The 18,606-nt window shown below is 63.1% G+C and overlaps 2 protein-coding genes across 4 annotated transcripts in view; one reads left to right on the plus strand and one right to left on the minus strand.

Moving 5' to 3' along the window:
- CTXN1 (cortexin 1) overlaps positions 1-6,383 on the plus strand; it is a 37,667-nt gene extending 31,284 nt beyond the window's left edge. For all 3 annotated transcript variants that reach the window (XM_075903144.1, XM_075903146.1, XM_075903145.1), the window contains exon 2: positions 1,473-6,383. In XM_075903144.1, coding sequence (XP_075759259.1) covers positions 1,657-1,911 — 255 coding nt within the window. In that variant the 5' untranslated portion in view covers positions 1,473-1,656 and the 3' untranslated portion in view covers positions 1,912-6,383. The remainder of the gene's footprint in view (positions 1-1,472) is intronic.
- Positions 6,384-9,510: 3,127 nt separating this feature from the next.
- FBN3 (fibrillin 3) overlaps positions 9,511-18,606 on the minus strand; it is a 169,618-nt gene continuing 160,522 nt past the window's right edge. Inside the window, exons 57-65 of the mRNA XM_075903143.1 lie at positions 18,123-18,329; positions 17,427-17,552; positions 16,353-16,475; positions 15,768-15,884; positions 14,066-14,194; positions 13,241-13,360; positions 12,637-12,868; positions 12,376-12,544; positions 9,511-11,700 (exon numbers count right to left, since the gene is read on the minus strand). Coding sequence (XP_075759258.1) covers positions 11,320-11,700; positions 12,376-12,544; positions 12,637-12,868; positions 13,241-13,360; positions 14,066-14,194; positions 15,768-15,884; positions 16,353-16,475; positions 17,427-17,552; positions 18,123-18,329 — 1,604 coding nt within the window. The 3' untranslated portion in view covers positions 9,511-11,319. The remainder of the gene's footprint in view (positions 11,701-12,375; positions 12,545-12,636; positions 12,869-13,240; positions 13,361-14,065; positions 14,195-15,767; positions 15,885-16,352; positions 16,476-17,426; positions 17,553-18,122; positions 18,330-18,606) is intronic.

Raw genomic sequence — 18,606 nt, forward strand, 5'->3', positions numbered from 1 at the left:
GGGGGGAGGGGAAACACTGGGGGGGAGATATGGGCTCGCTTTGCTGGGTGACTCCCTCCCTCCTGGGGGGTCCCTTGTGCTGCCTCGGGGTGGCCTGCGCCCAGTAGCCGTGGTGCTGAGGGCAGAGGGACGCCCCAACCTCAGGGCCAGGCTCAGCCCGCATGGGGCCAGCTGGCGCGGGCTGTTCGCCTAGGGGTGTGACTGGTTGCTGCGGGGGGGGGGGGAGCGGGGCTGTCATGCCCCGCCTGCCCATTGAAGTGGTTAAGCTGTTGGACCCAGCGTTTAACGGACGCAGCCACGGCCCCTCCTCCATACGCACCAGGAGCAACCCCCCCAGCCACACGTGGTGCGTGTCTCCAGCCCTCAGACACACTGCCCCCCCAGCCCCGTTTCTCTGCCTCTGGCTGGCCTGCTCTCTCCTGGGTGGCTGGGGGCCGGCAGCCGGGAATAGCGCATGCAGCCCCCTGCACAGATGGGTGCATTGCCCAGCTGCCGCTCCAGCAGGCAGGGCGTGGGAGCGCCCTCCAGCCCCATGTGCCATGGGGAGCTGTGGCCCCTGGGGCGTTCGCAGGGCTGCTGCGTTGCGCAGAGGCTGCCAGGAGAAGCAGCTGGCCCAGAAGCGGCGCTGTGGAGCCCAGGGCTGGCTTGCAAGGAGCAGGAGGCGGGCAGAAGACCTGTCCACTATCGTCCTAGCCTCCCCGGGAAATGCACGTTAGCGGCACGGGGCGCTGCGCCCACCCCCAGCTCAGGCCGCCAGCACCTGAGACCTGACGCAAAACACGCAGGGGCATGACCAGAATCCCCCTGACGCCCTGCGGGGCCTTAGATTGGGGTGTCTCACCAGCCTGGGCCAGTGGGTAGCCCCGGGCGGAAGCTGCCCTTTCTGAGCTCTTTGCTTCTCAGCCATTTCCTGGGCGCAAGCCCGACTCCGCTCGGAGCTACGGCAGTGTCGATCGGGAGTCACGCCAGTGCGCAAGCCAGTGCAAGCCATGGGCTCTGCCGCAGTGACAGCAGCAGCGCCCCGGCAATGAAAAAAGGGGGAGAGAGGAGGCGACACTTTCCCTTCGGTCAAACGTTGGGAACCAGCTTATTTTGCTAACATTCTCTTGTGAAGGAAAAAATGGTTTTCACTCGAATCCTGAGTCCCGCAAAAATCCTTTCCCCTGGTGCTTGCAGGGCAGCTCCGCACCGGATCACGCTGCACCCACGGGAGGGCCCGTTCTCCAGCGAGGGAGTCCTCCAGGGCAAAGGCGAGCAAACGGCAGAAGCGCTGGGTCTGCAAAAGGCCTTGCTGGGGCAGGCCAGGCACGGCACAGAGCACTCCCCGGGCACGGCCGCACAGGCGGGGGACCATTCGGCAGGGCGGGAGCAGCGGGTGGGGGAAGAGCCCTGGGCGTTAGCAGCACATGGCGTGTGTCAGCGTAGGGGCTTCCTGCGGACAGCAGCCTCATGCCCGGCTCTTTCTCTTCCAGGAGCTCCTGGCTGGAGCCGTGCGGCTGCACTGAGCAGCTTGGGGCCCCGCGCATGGAGTAGCCCCGGGCCGGCCAGCGCTCTCTGCGCACATCCCTGGCGGCTGCTTGGGGCCGGCAGGATGGGCGCCGAGTGACCCACACCCTGGCCCAGCTCCCGGCCTGGCGGGCGTGCCACGGCCCTGCGATGAGTGATGTGTCGACGATGGATTATGAACTGCTGTCCCCCTCCCTGGCGGAGCCGCCCGCCGCTGGCCTGGGCATGGACGCCGAGCAGAAGACCGTCTTCGCCTTCGTCATCTTCCTCCTTGTCTTCTTGGTGATGCTGATGGTGCGCTGCTTCCGCATCCTGCTGGACCCCTACAGCCGCATGCCCGCCTCCTCCTGGACTGACCACAAGGAGGGGCTGGAGAGGGGCCAGTTCGACTATGCGCTGGTGTAGCGGGGCCCTGGCCCCCCGGCCTGCCCCCCAAGAAAGCGGTGAGCCGGCCGCACCCATGGGGCCTGCCTGGGTCTGTCTCCTGTCCGGGCACAGCTCCATTTCCTCCTCAGGCTGCAGTGCCAGGCGCGGCTTGGCTCTTGGGGGGGTCAGGGGAAGGGTGCCCGGGACAGAACTAGTCTCTCGAGCCCTCCCAGTGGCATTTTCTTGCTGCATTGTGTGCTAAGGGGCTAGGCCTGGGGCGGGGCCGGTGTGGGCAGGGGCGGGGCTTACTGGCACGTGGGGGGTGCAGGCTGGGTTTCTCAGGGGTTTTGGTCTGGGTGGCAGTGTACTCCACACGGCCGGAGCTCAGCTGTTGGGGGCGAGGGTCCGGGGGACTGAGTTTCCCTTTGGTTTACTTGTCCCGACAGGGTACCCCATGCTGTGTGAGCTGGACACTGCCCGAACCTGCCCCACATGCCAGCAGTGCACAGCGCCCCCCATGGGCCCTGCTCTGCATTACACTGTAGGGAACTCAAGAGCAGCGTGTGTGTCCATCCTCCCCCGGCCCCCTGGCTGGAAAAATATGCCTCTGACCCAAAGGCAGCCCTGCAGCCTGCTCCACAGCCTTAGCAATGGATGTGGGGGGCCCAGGGCCCCCCGCTTCTCCTTGCCTTGGGGCTGCTGCAGTGACAGGAAGGAAATAATGCAGCCCTGCGAGCTCAGGCCGCCTGCCCCCAGCGCTGTTCCCAGGCCTGCCAGCGGCTCAGCACCAGAGGCTGGCTCCAGGGGATGCAGCAAAACCTGCAGCTGGTGCATGGGACCAGCAGCAGAGCCCCTGGCCAGGACACGAGCCAGGACCCTGAGCTCTAGGCTGAGAGCCCAGGGTGCTGCAGCACTTCCTGCTCTCCCCCTTTGCACATGCCTCAACCCTTGGCCTCAGCCCCTCCTCACACCCCCAGCTCCAAGATCTTCTCCTTTCCAAACTAAACAAGCCCGGTTCCTTCAGCCTCCCTCACAGCTCCTGTTCTCTCGACCTTTCATCATTCTTGTTGCTCTTCTCTGGACCCTCTCCAGTTTCTCCACATCTTCCTGACACGTGGTGTCCAGAACTGGACACAAGACTCCAGCCGAGGCCTGGTCAGCACAGAGTAGAGCGGACGAATGACTCCTCATGTGAGCTGAGGTGAGAAGCTAGGTGGGAGATGCCTTGAAAACAGTTCATGGTTATTGCTCTCTCTAGCCACCCTGCAGCCAAACAGCCTCGTGCATCTTCCAAACCTTGAGCATCCTCCTTGAGCTAAGGGCACTAGCCCCTCTCAGCCGGCGCCGCACCCTGTCTGGGGAGCACAAATTAAGCTAAAGCGACATTACACCATCCCAGGAAAGGAAAACTCACTTGAGCCAGAAGGCCCCTTCCCGCTGCTCTCAGCTATTCCCACCACAGTGGCCCTTGCTCACGGCCTACTCTTTGGCTAGCTACAGTGAGGGGAGAGCGAGGGGGGGGGGCACGCCAAGAATTTGGAAAGTGGTCGAGGGCTGCATGGAGGGGGCTCAGGTCTGGGTGCAAAAGGGATCTCGAGGTAGGGGATTGCGGGACGGGGGGCAGGGGTTTGGGCAGGAGGGGATTGTCACGTAGGGCAGGGGAGTGGGGAGCCGGGTCTGGAGGGGGGGGGCAGAGGGTTTGCTTTATGTGGAGTTGGGAGCAGCGGATAGGGGTGTAGGAGGGGTTGAGGGACCCCCGGCCAGCATCCCAGCAGGTTTCTCAGGCAGGTTCCCTGCCTGCCCTGCCCCCGCCACGGCTGCTGGGGCCATGTGGGTCTGTGAATAGATGCGAACCGGGGGGAGGGGTACTTGGCGCGTTGCCAGAAATTGGCCAATGGGATTGGGCAGGGGCAGGGGCAGCTTGGAAGCCTCTTCGCCCCTCCCCCAGGCTCAAAAACCCCTCCCCCTTCCCCAGCCGCTTTTCTGAGAGCATGCGGGGACGGGGCAATCAGGAGCCTGCATGAGACTCCGCAGCATCCGGGGGCAGCTGGGTGGGACGGGTCTGGCTGCCTCGCCCTGAGCTAACGGGCCCCTGCCAGGCAACAGACAAGACTAATTGTCCTCTTCCCTGTGCCCTCTAGTCTCCCATGTTTGGGCAGCCTCATCCGGAACAGTCACAGCACGACAGGTGTGCCGGCCCCACTTCCCCTCCAGGCGTTCTCCCGCCTCCGCGGTGCTTGTGCCCGCACTCTGGCAGGCAAGTCCAACACAGCGCCCAGTTAGCTCCCCAGCACCGGGAACCTTCAAATCCCACTGTCCTCGCACGCCGGCACCTCCCTGCCCAGAACGAGCCCACTCCAAGGGCAGCTGCCCTGCCCTCCAGCTGGCCCTCCAGCCTCTGGCATGTGCTCGCCCCTGGAGCCCAGCGCGCCTGCAGGGAGCGGGCAGCAGGGCAGCCCCGCTGCCGTCCTCCTACCTCCAGCCTGCTCCCAACTCTGGCTTAGAACTGGCAGGTACATCTGCCTTGGGGCTGTCAGCCAGCAAACCCCTCCTGCTGCTCTCTTCCCGGGCACCTCTCCAGCCCCCTGGGCCCTGGCAGCCTGCCTCACGCCCAGGTAGCTCTCACCTGCCCTTTGCTGACTCACCAGGTTGCCCTTCCCTTGAGGCCTCAGGTGCCTTCTTGTAATCCCAGCTGGCGTGAGCTGGTGAATCCCAGGCACTGGGAAAGCCGGTGTCAGCCCGGAACACTTCCTCGGTGCCAATCAAGGACCGGGGGGATGGAAGGAGCTAAAGCAACGAGAAATAACGTGTGAAACCCGACGGTCCAGTGGGGAACACGTCAACTTTCCCCAGGAAATCCAAACTGCTTCCCCTCCCCAACTCAACAGTCGTTTGCCTTATGACACAGATCTTCATCTTTACATGTGAATGCTCCGTCTGGCTCCTTCAGCGCAATGTCTCGTCCTGGGAAAAGCCCCAAAGGATGTGCCGCGTTAGATAGAATTGACCAGCAGATAGCCTGTGCCCTCCAGGTGTAGAACACTAGAAAGGATTTTGTTTGTTGTCTTTGTGAGTGATTGTTGCACTAGCGAAGCGTACGGCATGAGAAGCGATCGCTGTACTGCATCCGACTACGTGGGGCCAGTTGGCTCGTCAAATATTGAACGGTACAAGCTCTGAACCAAGGTATCACTTTGGAATATTAAGAGAAATTGCTTAAAGGGGGGATGGGCTGGGGCCCAATTCAAAGTCAGGGTTACTCCTGAAATATAATCCATAAAATTGATCAAATCTAAAAACACCCGCCAGGCCTAAAACGCGCATTGGAGACATTTGTTATAGGCCGTCACCAACTACTGGACACTGATGGAAGGAAGAGCCATGGCTGGCAGTGGAGAGCAATGTAGAAGGCATTCACTAGACACTGCCTAGCTAGCCCTGAGAGCAGGTGCCGCCTGTTGCTGACTCCATGGGAGACCTCAGCCCTTGCTGAACGCAGCAGCCAGCCTGCTTTTTGGGCTCATGGGACTGGGAAGAGTTTTCCAAGTTGGAGGTGCCTCCCTGTGGGGTGACACGCCTCCTCCAGGGCCATGGGGCTAAAGCAGAGGTGACCAAGTCCATAAATCAGGTGCAGAACCCAGCAGTGTGACTGACGAGCAAGCCATGCGGCAAGGATCCCCCGTCTGGGGGTCAAAGGGCTAAGGGACAAGGGAACTTTTCAAAGTTTGTCTTTCCGCCTCTATTCCTTAACACCAATACCTGCGGGTTAGCGCTCGCTCTCTGAGGCTATGTCTACACTGCAGCGCTGTGGCAGGAGGCCGGGGGTAGCCCGAAATAGCTATTCTGCGTTCTAACAGCGGGCCCATTCGAATAGACCAGGCTCGCTCTTCTGATGTCCCTCCTGCCACGAGGAGCAAAGGACAGTTCGGAAAAGCCGATCATTTCAAGCTGTGTAGATGGGGCCAAATCACAAACTGAGCTATTTGGAATAAGATCAAAAGAAGATACGCAAGCTCAAACTGCATCTTAGCTCTGTGCTGCGTAGATGCACCCTGAGTCTGCACCCTAACCACGCCCCTAGGCCCAAGCAGACTGCAGTAAGAGTGAGGAGAACTGGCTCTTTAAGCAATTCCTGTTGATATTTTAAATGTGCCCCTTTCATACCAAACCATCCAAATAGCAGGGACCACATTCTTCAAGGTGCCTTTAAAACAAGTGCATCCTTACTCCTCGAGAGGCACTAGGCGTGTACGGAATGTATTCGAAACGCCACAGAATTCACGGTTAATGAGTATAAGAATGGAATGAGAAATCTTGGTGATTTGCATTGTTCCTTGGTATAACTGCTGAGCCTCAACCCTAGTCTATGACAACTGCTTGCAAGACTGTATTTACATGTTCAGTAAACACCTAAGAACATCGGTCGTCTCTGTCCTTGGTTGATGAATTGTTGATTGTAAACTTTTGTGTTTCTGGGTGAATTAAATAAACTGTTGGTTAAGAACCTCAAGCGATCGATCGTTTGTGAGCCTGATTGAAGAAATACTGCCCTGGGAGTGTGTTGGCCTGAACAGAAACTTGCATTTCAAGTAATAAGCCAGTGTTCCTCCGCAGCGCATTCTCCTTGTGTATTGGTGACCGCACAGCGACCTTGGGCCCGTCTCCTGTGAGCGCTAGATTACAAGGCAGACGGGCCAGCAGTGACCATCTAGTCTGACCCTGGCAGAGCACAGAGCAGAGCCCTGCCCCAAACCATTCCGAGAGCAGGCTTTGAAGAACCAGCCAATCTTGAGCATCACCAGTAGTGCAAAGCGCCCCACGCCCCGGCGATGGCTCCAATGGCTAGTTTGCAGGAGGTCAGACTAACGGTTCCACACATGGGCGGAGAAAATCCACGTGGGTGGAAAAGGTTAAAGGGACAGTGGTTCACCGTGGTCCCTTCTGGTGTTATAAACACACACGAGGGATCAGCCGCTCCCCAGAACAAGCCCTCTGAGGTGGTGTAAAGGGGCAGGAGGCGGCCTTCAACGAACTCACGACTAGGCGTGTGACGTGCATCCCCCACAGTGAATACACTAGTTCGCACAGGGCGCTGCCTGCGTGACACACCAACGGTGGCAAGCAACCGGGCAGGGAGAATGAAACTAGGCAGCAGTGAGGCTTTGGGGGAGAGAGACGAGGCCTCACCTTTCTCTGCACGTTTGGAACACACTGCCTCCTGGAGATCCTGGGCCATCGCCGTGAATGTGCCAAGGTGGGGCAGCCGCCCCTGCAGGGAGCGTCACACCCCAAACTCCCATCCCCCGCTGGGCAGTGCAGTGCCCAGGGAAACCGAGGCACAGGGCGTTACACCAGAGCAGCGCAGTGGGAGGCACATGCAGCACGACGCACGAACAAGGTGACTAGCGTCCCCACTTGGTCACCTCTCTCCCCGCCGAGCCCGAACCGAGCAGGGTCACTCAGCCCGACCTGGGGACATTCAGGCACCTCGCGCTGCGCCAGAGGATCAGCCAGGACTTGACACCATCCCTAACACAGACCCCTCCCTGTCCAGCTCAGCAGACACCTCCAGCCCTCCCCTGCCGCTCAGACACCCCCATCTCCCCCTCCCTCCTGCCCAACCCCAGGATACCCCTCCCCTCCCCCTGAAACACCCTGAGCCTCATCCCTCAGATACTGCCAGCCTCGAGCTCCTTCCGCACTTAGACTCACTTCATTCTCGCTTGCCTAATGGCTGCCCCTCCCCCAGAAACCCCCCTGCCCTCCCCCTGACAGCCCCTCTCGTCCGTCCCTCAGACACCTCGCCCCTGTGTACTCCTCATGGTTGATCTCCTCCATGCCTCCTAACTTCCCCAAGCTCAGCCCCACCGCCATAATTGGGGGGGCTTCCTTCCACCTGGCCTCCCCCCAGCTCAAGTCTTTTTAACCTTGTAAATTAAATCTTGCTTCTTGTCTGCATTGCAAACGGAGCTGTGTGACGTTCTTTTGTTATTTCCTTAGCAACCCGTTCCAAAATAGAATCCTATCGGAAATTCTCTGGGAAATCGTGGGGTGTCAGTGCAGGATGTGTGCACAGCTCAGGGTAGGCGCGAAGCCGTCATGACTGTGCCGATAGGCCCGAAGACGTGGGAACCGCTGCTCAGCGCTTGCTGGCGATGTGACAACCTCTGCCCTTGCTGGAGACAATCAGAAAGCATCCATGTTGTGTGACGCTCAATGAAGTAGCAGAGTTGACAAACCACGGAGACAGGCTGGAACCCCCAAAGGCGAGACAACACACACGAGATAACCATGGGAAGCCTGACAATCGCATCAAGGATAACGGGAAACCTGCGCAATTGGCCCCATTTAAGGGGCAAGGAGTGTGGTGTGAAGTTGCAAACGCCATAGCCTCAAATGGGGACTTCTAAGTGCAAAGATTCAGGGGTGGGCAGAATCTGCAAAGCGCCGGAGCATCGGCTCACAACCCACAGAGCCCAACGCCTCAGTCATGTTCCGTTTAACTGGCCACTAGACTGACTTGAGCCAGGCCCATCTGCAGGATCGGCGTGTGTGTGTGGACGCACGTGTTGCTTTTCGTGTTGTGTTGCAATAGAGGTGACTGTGACGGTGCGTTGGGGGTCCCCCGTCTCCTGCACCCTGAAATGGCACAAACAGACTGCACCAGCCGGTGGAATAGAGGTTGTTTATTGCCTCTCCAGGTTACAGCACAGCACAGATGTAATCTGGTCACAGAGCTGGGCTAGGATGCCTCAGGCCCCCTTGAGATGGGGGAGACTGGGCCCCTAAACTCCAGCCCCTTTCCCTAGGCTCTCCTCCATGCTTCCAGCCAACAACTCACTAACTCTCTTCCAGCCCTGCCCCCCAGCCAGGGCAGCATCCACCTTCCTTTGTTCCTCTCCATGGGGGGTGTCTGGTTCAACAAGTTTGGCATCACCTCTGCATAGTGAGGTTTTCCCTGCTGGGTCTTGCTCCAGACAGCAGGGGTCACCACAGCCCAGCAAGTACCCCCACTATGTCACAGTGACGCATTGCCTTTTCCCTGGCAACGGTCTCATGGCGTCCAGTGTGTGGGCGTGTGTGAGGTGGGTCAGTGGTGTTGATTCAGCCTGTCATGGGAACATCAAACTAGCCTGAGAACACATGACAGCTGGTAGCGCAGGGAACAGTCTGGCTACGTCCACACTCGCGGCTTCTTGCACGAGAAATATGCAAATGAGGCTAAGCGTGGAATATCGCCGAGCCTCATTTGCATACCTAATGAGCCGCCATTTTTGCAGAAGAGGCTCTTGTGCCAGAAGGAGCTGTCTACACTGCCCCCTCTTGCTTAATGCTAGTACGCGGATTATTTTCAGGACTAATTCATATGCAAGAAGCCGCGAGCGAGGCTGCCATGGTCCCAGCCAGTGGGGCTGTTTCTGCAGAGGGGGCGGGTGCTGGCCCTGTTACTCGGGTGGGGTCGGCTCTTTTCCTTGACCCACGCACCCTTCTGCTGCACCCGGGAAGGGTCTGCCTGGCAGCCCACAGCAGTGCCTTTGGGGAGTTTCTGCCTACAGCCAGACAGGCCTTGCTTAGGCAGCTGCTGCAGGTGTCATTGCCCTGGCCTCCGGCTACAAACGAGCGAGCGGCAGAACCATGTAACCCAAAATAATTTTATTGTTGCTGTTGCTTCTGATACAAAAAGGAATCCACAAGGAGACGCTGGCGCTGCGGGGCCCAGCCGAAAACCAACTAGCAAGAAATGTCAAAGGACACAAATCACCACACTAGACTGGAATGAATAAAAACCTTCTGCTTTCTCCTTTGGCTCAACACACACATAAGCCCCCACCTCTGCTCAGTTATTCACTTCTTAAAAGCACCTTTTGGTTAAAAAGACAAAACAAAACAGAAAGAGGCCACCTGCCGTGCCATGAGGTCTGGTCCTCTTGCAGAATCCAGCTTGTGGCGTTTGCCGCTGCATTATGCAAAAGAGTTTTCAAGTTTGAGATCAGCCGAAGTCCAGTGCACACGCCCGCTCCCGGCACGCCAGGTGGCAGCAGCTTCCCAGGAAAAGACAGAAAGGAAAGGCGCCCCCTGCCCCCGCCCGGACGCTGCGCTCCCCACCTCCGCGAGGGCTGCACAGGCACAGGAGAGGGGGGATACAGCGCAATCTGTGTCAGCACCAGCTGAGAGCACCTTGGAGCTGAGGCTCGGCCGGTGGCCAGGTAGTTGTGTGTTGCCAGGAGGGGATTAGCACCTTCCTTTCCCTTGGCTGGTGCCGTGTCGCTGGAGAACAAAACACCCGGGAAAGGGGAAAAGGGACTTTCACGCAGTGCTGGAACCGGGCCCTGCAGAAAGCTGCGTACGAGAAGTCGCCCTGAGGGCAGGAAGCCAGGGTGGCCAGTCCCCACCTGTCTGCTTGGGCCACTGGCGGCCGCAGGGAGGCCAATCCCATTCGCAGACGGGTTTAGTGCCTTGCCTTTGAGCAGGGGGCGTTTCTGACGCCCGCAGTGACCAGAGCGGACGCGGCGCGCAGCCCGTCTTTGCAAGGAGCCCCTGACGCGGGTGGACAGCCAAAGGCCCTATGGGCAACTCCAACCAGACGCCTCCACACTGGAAGCTCCAACCGGGAGCCATTGTGGGCATGTGGGGCCCTCTCCCCCGTAGGCCTGCAGTCCCCCAGCCAGCTAACCCCAGTCCTAGCTGGAGGGAAAGGCCAGCCAGCTGTGCTGAGCTGAGACACTGCAGCTCGTGGTGACTGTTCAGGCGTACTCAAGCGATGCCCCCCCCAGCGCCGCTCAGCACTCGCTGGGGTCCAGGGACAACCTACAAGCCGAGAGGCGGGCCGGGCCGGCAGTGCGGCGAGTACTGCACATGGAGCCGGCAGCCCGGGCAGCTTGCAAAGTGGGGGGCAGGCGTCAGCCCTTCCAACTCGCCCTTCCCTCCCAGAGGGGCCACGTTAACCCTTTGGCTGCCATGCGAGGGCCGGCTGGAGCCCAGTGTGAGAGGAACGGGAGCAGGGGGACGGCCAAGGACCAGTTTCAATAGCACCATGAGGACAAGGCAGAGGCAAAGGGGAAACGGCAGCAATAGAGCAGCGGCGCGAGGCGTCCCGTCTGAGCTCTGTCCCCAACCGCCACCCAGCCCCTGCGAGTGGCTCTTGGCCACGGAGACAGGGAGAGGGCCCTCGAGTCCGCTCAGACAGGCAGTGGAGAAGGGCAGGGCCCCCACTGCGGGGGAGGAGAGCGCGGAGGGAGACCCGGCCCCCGACGGCGCGAGATTTCCCAAGCTCCTTTGGGGCGTTGCGCGGGGCGCGCACACGGGCTGCCCGGGGCACATTCCCGCAGACAGCGTGGCCGGCCAGGTGCTGGCCCGGGGGTGCGGCGCGAGCCAAGGGGTTTGTTCCAGGTGTGGGTGGCGCTGCTAAGAACTGTGCTGTGGCGGGCTGGCGGGCTCTCAGGGCGGCTAGAACAGCTGGAGCTGAACCCTCATCCTGAGCGCCTGGCCAAGCTGCCCTGCCAAGTAGTCCAGGTCATTCTTGGCCTCCAGTGTCTGCAGGTCCCTCTTGCGGTACAGGGGCAGGCTCGCGATCTCCAGCAGGTAGGTGCCCGGCGCCACCTTCTTGCGGGCGAGGTGCAGGTAGCTGAGTCCCTCGGCCTGGTGGATGCGGAAGTAGCCGTCCTCGTTGCCGTGAGCGATCACGTAGCGCACGTGGTTCTCCAGCGGCGCCACGGCCGGCAGCAGCTCCAGGATGTGCTCCTTGGGGGCCAGGCCCGAGAGGTTCAGGCGCATGGGCAGGGGGGCATCGAGGTCCAGGCTGGCCAGACTCACGCTGGGAGGAGGCTCCTGGGGAGGAGAAGGGGGGCACCGTGGGGAACGGATCGGGGCAGGCCCTGAAAGGCCTGGGTGTGAGAGGGGAGCCTGCACAGGGCACCCATGGCAGCTCGGCAACTCGGCTCTGGAGCTGGAGGTACCAGGCCGGCTGCTTCTCTCGCCCAAACGCCCCTCAGACTGCTTGTTGTCTTGCTCTGCCGGACCAGGCCAGCACTCCTGGTGCGCTGTGCACCACCTCGGCAGCACCCCGGGACTCAGGGGACACGCGCCTGCCATGCTGGGAGCCCCCTGGTGACTCCTCGGCCCCACGCCGGACAGAGACCACGCCCGGAGCCAATAACCAGGGCGGAGAACCGCTCGGGCCTGGGCTGCCCCCGGGGTTGAGGAGGAAGGACCTGAGAGACATGTGGCCCAGGAGCCCGTGGGAGGGGCTCAGCAGAGGGCAAGAGGGTTTGCACAGCCCTGGGACAGCGTGTCCGTGACGGGGATCCAGGCCCTGTCTCCCAGGACTATGAGGGGACAGGGGGTTTGGCCCGTGGGGACTCAGCACCCGGCACTCAGCCTCCCGGGTGCCGAATTTACTGAGGCGCCTCGTCACCGGGCCGGGGGCGGGGCCCGGGGCCCGTCTCTGTGCCGGGGGCTGCACGGCTCTCTCCCGGACAGCACGTGGGCCTGGCGGCGCGGTACCTGGTGCCCCTCCGTCCCGTTGACGCTGCGGCGCTGCCGGCCCCGCTTGGGGTAGCCGTTTATCTTGCACTCGTAGCAGGCCTCGGGGGAGAGCAGGTTCTCCTCGTCCTCCGCTGGGGGGGCGGGCAGATAGGAGCCTTTGCCGAAGCCGAGCCCAGAGACACAGTGCCTGGGGACAGGAGGGACAGGGGGATTCGCACGCGGCGCCCAGCGGCCCTGGCAGGGAGCTCACGAGGGCCCGGAGCAGCCGCGCCCGCTCACCCTTGTCCGGCTCGGAAGTAGCCACCAGGGCAGGCGCACAGGTAGCCCCCATCGGTGTTGGAGCAGCCGTAGCTGCAGGGGCTGCCGCCGGCCGAGCACTCGTCCACGTCCTGGCACCCGCCGAAAGCCTGGTCGAAGTCGAAGCCGGAGGGGCAGACGCACTTGAAGCTGCCCAGGGTGTTGTAGCAGGAGGCGGAGCCGCAGGCCGAGGGGCTGGAGCACTCGTTCTCATCTGCAAGCGGACAGGCAGGGCTCAGGCTCCCGGGCCGAGGGGGGAGGGTGCTGCTGCTGGGCCCTGGCAGCTCGTCAGGCAGCGGGACGAGGGGGCGCTGGAGCAGCAGGACCCTCTGCTGGTGTCTGCGGTGGGAGCAGCAGGGGCTGGGTAGTTGCAGAGACGCTCAGGGGCTGGGCTGGCAGACCCTGGCCTGGCACCTGCCTGTCTCTCCGTCCCTGGGGGCAGCCTAGGGGCCAGCCCAGCTCCCTGCCACCCCATGGTCCCCGGGAACAACGACCCCAGGATGTCACCGACCGGCCAGAGGTGGAGCAAGGAATCAGCGGCTCTGCCCAGCGCGTGAGGGAGCCCCTATGCGCCCGCCACACTCACCCACACATTGGTTCCACTGGTAATGCTGCACGTAGCCCTGTGGACAGCCGCAGCGGTAGCCTCCCAGCGCGTTCTGGCAGCCGTGCTGGCAGCGATGGTTCCCGTCACACTCGTCCACATCTGGCGGGAACACAGCAGAGCGCTCATCAGCCACCCCCGGCAACGCCCAGTCACAGAGCGCCCGTCAGCCACCCCCGGCAACCCCCGTTCACAGAGCGCCCGTCAGCCGCCCCCAGCAACCCCTGTTCACAGAGCGGCTGTCAGCCGCCCCCGGCAACGCCCGGTCACAGAGCGCCCGTCAGCCGCCCCTGGCAACGCCCGGTCACAGAGCGCCCGTCAGCCGCCCCCGGCAACACCTGGTCACAGAGCGCCCGTCAGCCGCCCCCGGCAACGCCTGGTCACAGAGCGCCCGTCAGCCGCCCCCGGCAACACCCGGTCACAGAGCGCCCGTCAGCCGCCCCCGGCAACGACCGGTCACAGAGCGCCCGTCAGCCGCCCCCGGCAACGACCGGTCACAGAGCGCCCGTCAGCGCCCGCAGTCCAGCAGTGCACAGAGCGCCCGCCAGACATGTCCTGGCACCGGAGCCGCTGCTGCGCTCCCTCTGGGCATGCTGTCCCCCCGCAGGCGGGCTGTGTGTCCGGAGCATGGAGGGCTCGTACCCTGCTCGGCCAGCAGCGTGCCGGGCACTGGGGCAGCCACGCAGCGTCGGTGCGGGAGAGGCGGGGCAGCAGCGGGTGCTACACGCGGACGAGCGTCCCAGCCCTCAAGCCCCCGCCCCGGCAGTGCTAACCCCGCCCCTGGCACCCTCGGGGACAGGCTCCTACCTTCGCAGTTGCTGCCGGAGCTGTCCAGGGAGAAGCCTTTCTGGCACTCGCAGTTGTAGCTGCCCGGCGTGTTCAGACACTGCCCTTTGGCCCCGCACAGCGCGGGCTGGGCCGTGCACTCGTTGGTGTCTGTAGGGGACAAGTGCAGCGTGTGGCCGGCAGCCGCCTTCCCCGCCAGGCTCAGCAGGGTCTGGGAGCAGCTCGGCCCTCGCGCCAGAAGACCCCTCCCTCGCTGGCTAGAAACCTGCCAGTGTCACGGCCCCACTTGCCGGTGGCCAGTTCAGAGCCGTTAGCTGCAGGGCCCCACTGGCGCGACGCCGAGAGCCGATCGCGATCCCCCAGGCGCTCACAGAGCAGGACCGGCTCTCCCCCAGGCGCTGTCTGCACCCGAGTCCGCCCACGCAGGCAGCTTCTCCATCCCCCGGACCGCCCTGGCAGCCCACCGGGATCCCCGTCTGCACCGCGGAGGCAGGGCGCCGGAAGGGCTCTCAGCAGCACCTCGCCCACGGGACCGCTCCTTCCCTGCCTCCTGCATCCGCCTGTTCCACAGCCCTCCAGTGACCGCACGCCCCGCCCTGGCCGCTCTGCTCCTCTCTCCCTTCCTCCCCAGCCTGCAGCAAAGCTCCCTGGCTAGTCCCCACGTGCACGGCCCTGCACTCGGCACTGTCACGCTCCATCCCACGCCTAGGACTCGTACTACAGCCCCCCACCTCACCACCCTCAGGGCGTCCCTGCACAGCTCAGCCCCACTTTCTGTGCCCAGGTCGTCAAGGAACATGTGACACGGGATTGGTCCCAAGGCCAATCCGCCAGGAATTCCACTAGTAACCTCCCCCCAGCCCCAGAGCTCCCCTTCCACTGCTGGGTCCTGCCACGTCCTGCACTCTCTCTCGGAGCCCTGTCCCATGTGGCGCTCAGCCCAGGCGAGAGAGGCCTGCAGGCTCCTGGATCACCAGTTCCCTCTCTACACGGGAAGGGGCCAGCCACTCCCCAGCCAGGGAGGACGAGCGCCATGCTTAGAGATTCAGTAAACCCTCGCGCCTGGGCGGCCATTTCGGGAGGCAGGTCTTGCATGGAGGTTTCCTGGGCCCCCCGTCTGGTTCCACGAAACTGCCTGAGCAGGACTCCCACCTCGGATGTGGCAATTGCGACTTCCACGTCCTCACGGCCATTAGCCGCCCTGAAACTCCCCCAGGGCCTCACCCCGCCCAGCGCGGCGGGCTTGGCGGACCCACCTTTTCCTCATTCCTCTTGAACCCTGGGCCGCTTAATTCCCTTTGCAGGCGCCGGCCTGGCAGTCTCCCTGCTCTTCCAGACTCCAAGGAGCCGGCGCTTCCCTGCCCATTCCTTGCAGGCTTCCTGCTTGCTCAGCGCCTGCTTGATCTGCCAGCTGCCTCTGCCAGCCTCCCCATTTGCCCTGGCCTGGGACACAGGCTCCCTGCAACTGGCTCCTGTAATTCCAAGGTGCCCCCCGTCTGGGGGCCAGTCCACACCTCTAAGTCAGGTTTCTCTGTTCCTCTTTGGAAATCAAGGCCCCTCGCTGCAGATCTACTCCCGCCGAATCAGCTCGTGGTCACTCGAACCGAGTTTGCTGCCCACAGCCAGGCCTCGGGTGAGGTTCTCGTTCCGTGCCCCCCCAGCTCCCAGGGCCCCCCCCTCGCGGGCGGGCCAGCGCCTGCAGCCGGGAGGGGCGGTTACTCACCGATGCAGGAGTGGTGGTGCTGGGTGAAGCCGGGGGGGCATTTGCAGTTGAACCCGCCGATGACGTTCACACACAGGAACTGGCAGTTGTGCTGCTTGGTGGAGCATTCGTCCAAGTCTAGGGCAGCAAACACAAGGCCCGGGCCGGTGGTTGGCCCCGCCCACTCCGGCGGCCGTGTACACCGCAGCACACCTGGTACAGGACCCCCCGAGCGGCCTGGGCCAGGCCTGTCCAGCGCTGCCCCCCCAGGGCAGGCACAGGAGCACCCGGGGCAGCCTGCCCCACGCTTGGCCCTGCCCAGCACCTGTGCCCTGCCCCACTGGCAGAAGCACAGTCAGTGCCGCTGGCTCCATTCGCTGCCCAGCCGAGGGCTGCCCTTCCCGAACACCGCGGAGGGGCCAGGGGTGGCTGGAGCCCTGACCCGGCCAAGCCAGTGGCTCCGTTCCCCTTGACTGCCTGGGGCCAGGACGCTGACTGCCTGCGTTAGGGGCAGCCTGGGCCGGACGCTGCGTGTCAGCAGGGATTAGGGGCCAGGGACCCGGCCACGGCTGCGCAGCTGCTGCCCTCCCCTGTTGGGGCCGGTACCTTTGCAGGTCTTGCCGTCCTCCTGCAGGACGTACCCCCGGGGGCAGGAGCACTGGTAGCTGCCCTCCGTGTTCTTGCAGATGAAGTTGCAGGGCTTAGGCGACTGGCTGCACTCGTCCAGGTCTAGAATGAGCAGAAAGGGGGGTGGCAGGCTGAGCCGAAACATGAGGACTCGCTGTGCCGGGAAGTCAGGCTGGCAGCCGGCGCCTGGCCGGCGGGGGGAGGGAGAACCTGACGCGCAGGCTGGGTCTGGGACGGGCCCAGCCACTGAGAGGTGGGCAGCGGGCGACAGAGACTCCTCACCTGGCACCTTGCGGGGCTGCGAGCGGTGGGGGACCCTGCAGCGGAGTGCCCACTGAAGTTCATGCCCCCGCGCCCAGCGGCTCCCTGGGCTGTGGGAGCCTGGACTATGCAGGTGCCACGCAGCGCCCCCGTGAGCCCCCCGTGCCCTCCCAGGGCGTGGCTAGGCTGGGCAGGCTCCTGCCACACTGGGGCTGCCAGTCGGGAGGCCGACGGGGCTGGGGCAACCCCAGTGATCGGGGGATTTGCCCACTCTCATCCCAAGAGCAACCAGCCCTTGGCGAGTGGATCCAGGGGCACCTGTCCATCAGGGTCTGGGAGATGCGAATCCCAGCCGTGGGGCCTGGACCCACCGCATCTGGGGCTGCCCGTGGGCACCATCTGGACATGGCAGCTGATGTGACAGGCAGTAGGAGGACAAAGAAGCCCTTACACATCAACCTGGGACCTGCATCCGCCTCCCACTGCAAGTCTGGCCTTTGGGGAGCGGCTTCCCAGGACAGACCACAGGGCTGGCGGGTAGCTGCCCCCAGATCTGAGTGCATGGCTGCTGGGGACACCCCAGCCGTACGTGTCACATTCAGAGCTAAGGGCGAGGCTGGGCCGGGCTGCACAGGGGCTGGAATCTGGCAACACTTCCTGCTTGCGATAAACAAGGCAAAAGCAGCGTGTGTCCGGGAAACGACAGGACAAGTGTGTGTGACCCAGACAGGGACGTGGCCGGTGTGGCCCGGGGAAGGCCCGGAGGGGCTGGCCCGTGGCCGGTGAACTCACCCAGGCAGGCGGTGCCCGTGAGGTCGGCGCTGTAGCCTGGCTTGCAGTGGCAGCGGAAGGAGCCGATGCTGTTGACGCACTGTCCGTTTTGGCAGAGGCTGGGCAGCACTTTGCACTCGTCGATGTCTGGGGTGGGGGGACATGTCAACGCTACGGACGTTGGGTATTGGGTAACTGATCCAAGGGGAAAGCGCCGAAGCCCAGGGTCAGCTGGGCGCTGCACTTTGAAGTGCCCCCTCTAAGTATCCGACAGAGGCAGCAGAGCGGGGAAGCGACTAGTCGAGTATCGTCTCGACTATCTGAGAAGCATTTGCCAGTCGGCTAGTCCTTCACATCCCTAGTCAGCGCCGTGCTCCAGTGCACCTGCCTCTGCCTTCCCATGGGGGTGGGCCCTGCAGCACTCCAGGGCAAGCTCTGGGGTGCTTCTAGGGGATCAACCCTGCCCCCCAGTGCCTGACCGAGCAGCCTGAACCCACGACCTGACTCCCCCATCCCCTTCAGGGCCATTTGGGACCCTGGGGGAGCAGCTGCTGCACGGGCGTGCCCCTGCCAGGGCCTGCCCATGCCAACCTGGACACCAAGGGCTAGCGGATGCTTTGCCGGGCACAGGGCCACCTTTGCGGCCATTCCCAGCCTTTTCCCCAGAGCATGTCTCTTACACCCGCCTGGCCCCATCGGGAGGCGCCTGGCACGCACCTCGCCCGTCGGTGGTGTACCCGGGCCCGTGGGGACACATCTTTTTGTGCTGAGTGGTTCCCGGGAGCGGGCAGAGCTCACACTGCGTGCCCCAGCCGCGGGCGCCGTTGCAGCAGCACTCCGACTTGGTGACGGGGTTGCGGTTGGTGGAGGACATCTGGCACATGGTCTGCAGCACTTCAGTGAAACAGAATCCCTGGCGGGTGTCTGGGCAAGGAAAGAGAGGTGGGCAGTGAGGTGCCAGCGCTGGCCAAGACAAGGGACCAGCGGCAGCGGTGGGGGAGGACACCTGGAAGTGCTGCGGAGCAGTCGGTGTTCAGGGCCCACTGCCGTCTGCCCCGTGTTAGGTCCACGCCTGCTCTGTGGCTTGGAGGATGCAGGCCAGCCTTGCATTGTGGCACCGCCCCAGGGACAGATCCATGCAGCCCCTTCGGGAAGCTGGGCCGGGACCGTTCTCTGCAGGACGTCGCTAGCGCTGTCCACT

This window comes from Pelodiscus sinensis, chromosome 19, assembly GCF_049634645.1.
Source record: "Pelodiscus sinensis isolate JC-2024 chromosome 19, ASM4963464v1, whole genome shotgun sequence".
NCBI classification, from domain to species: domain Eukaryota; kingdom Metazoa; phylum Chordata; order Testudines; family Trionychidae; genus Pelodiscus; species Pelodiscus sinensis.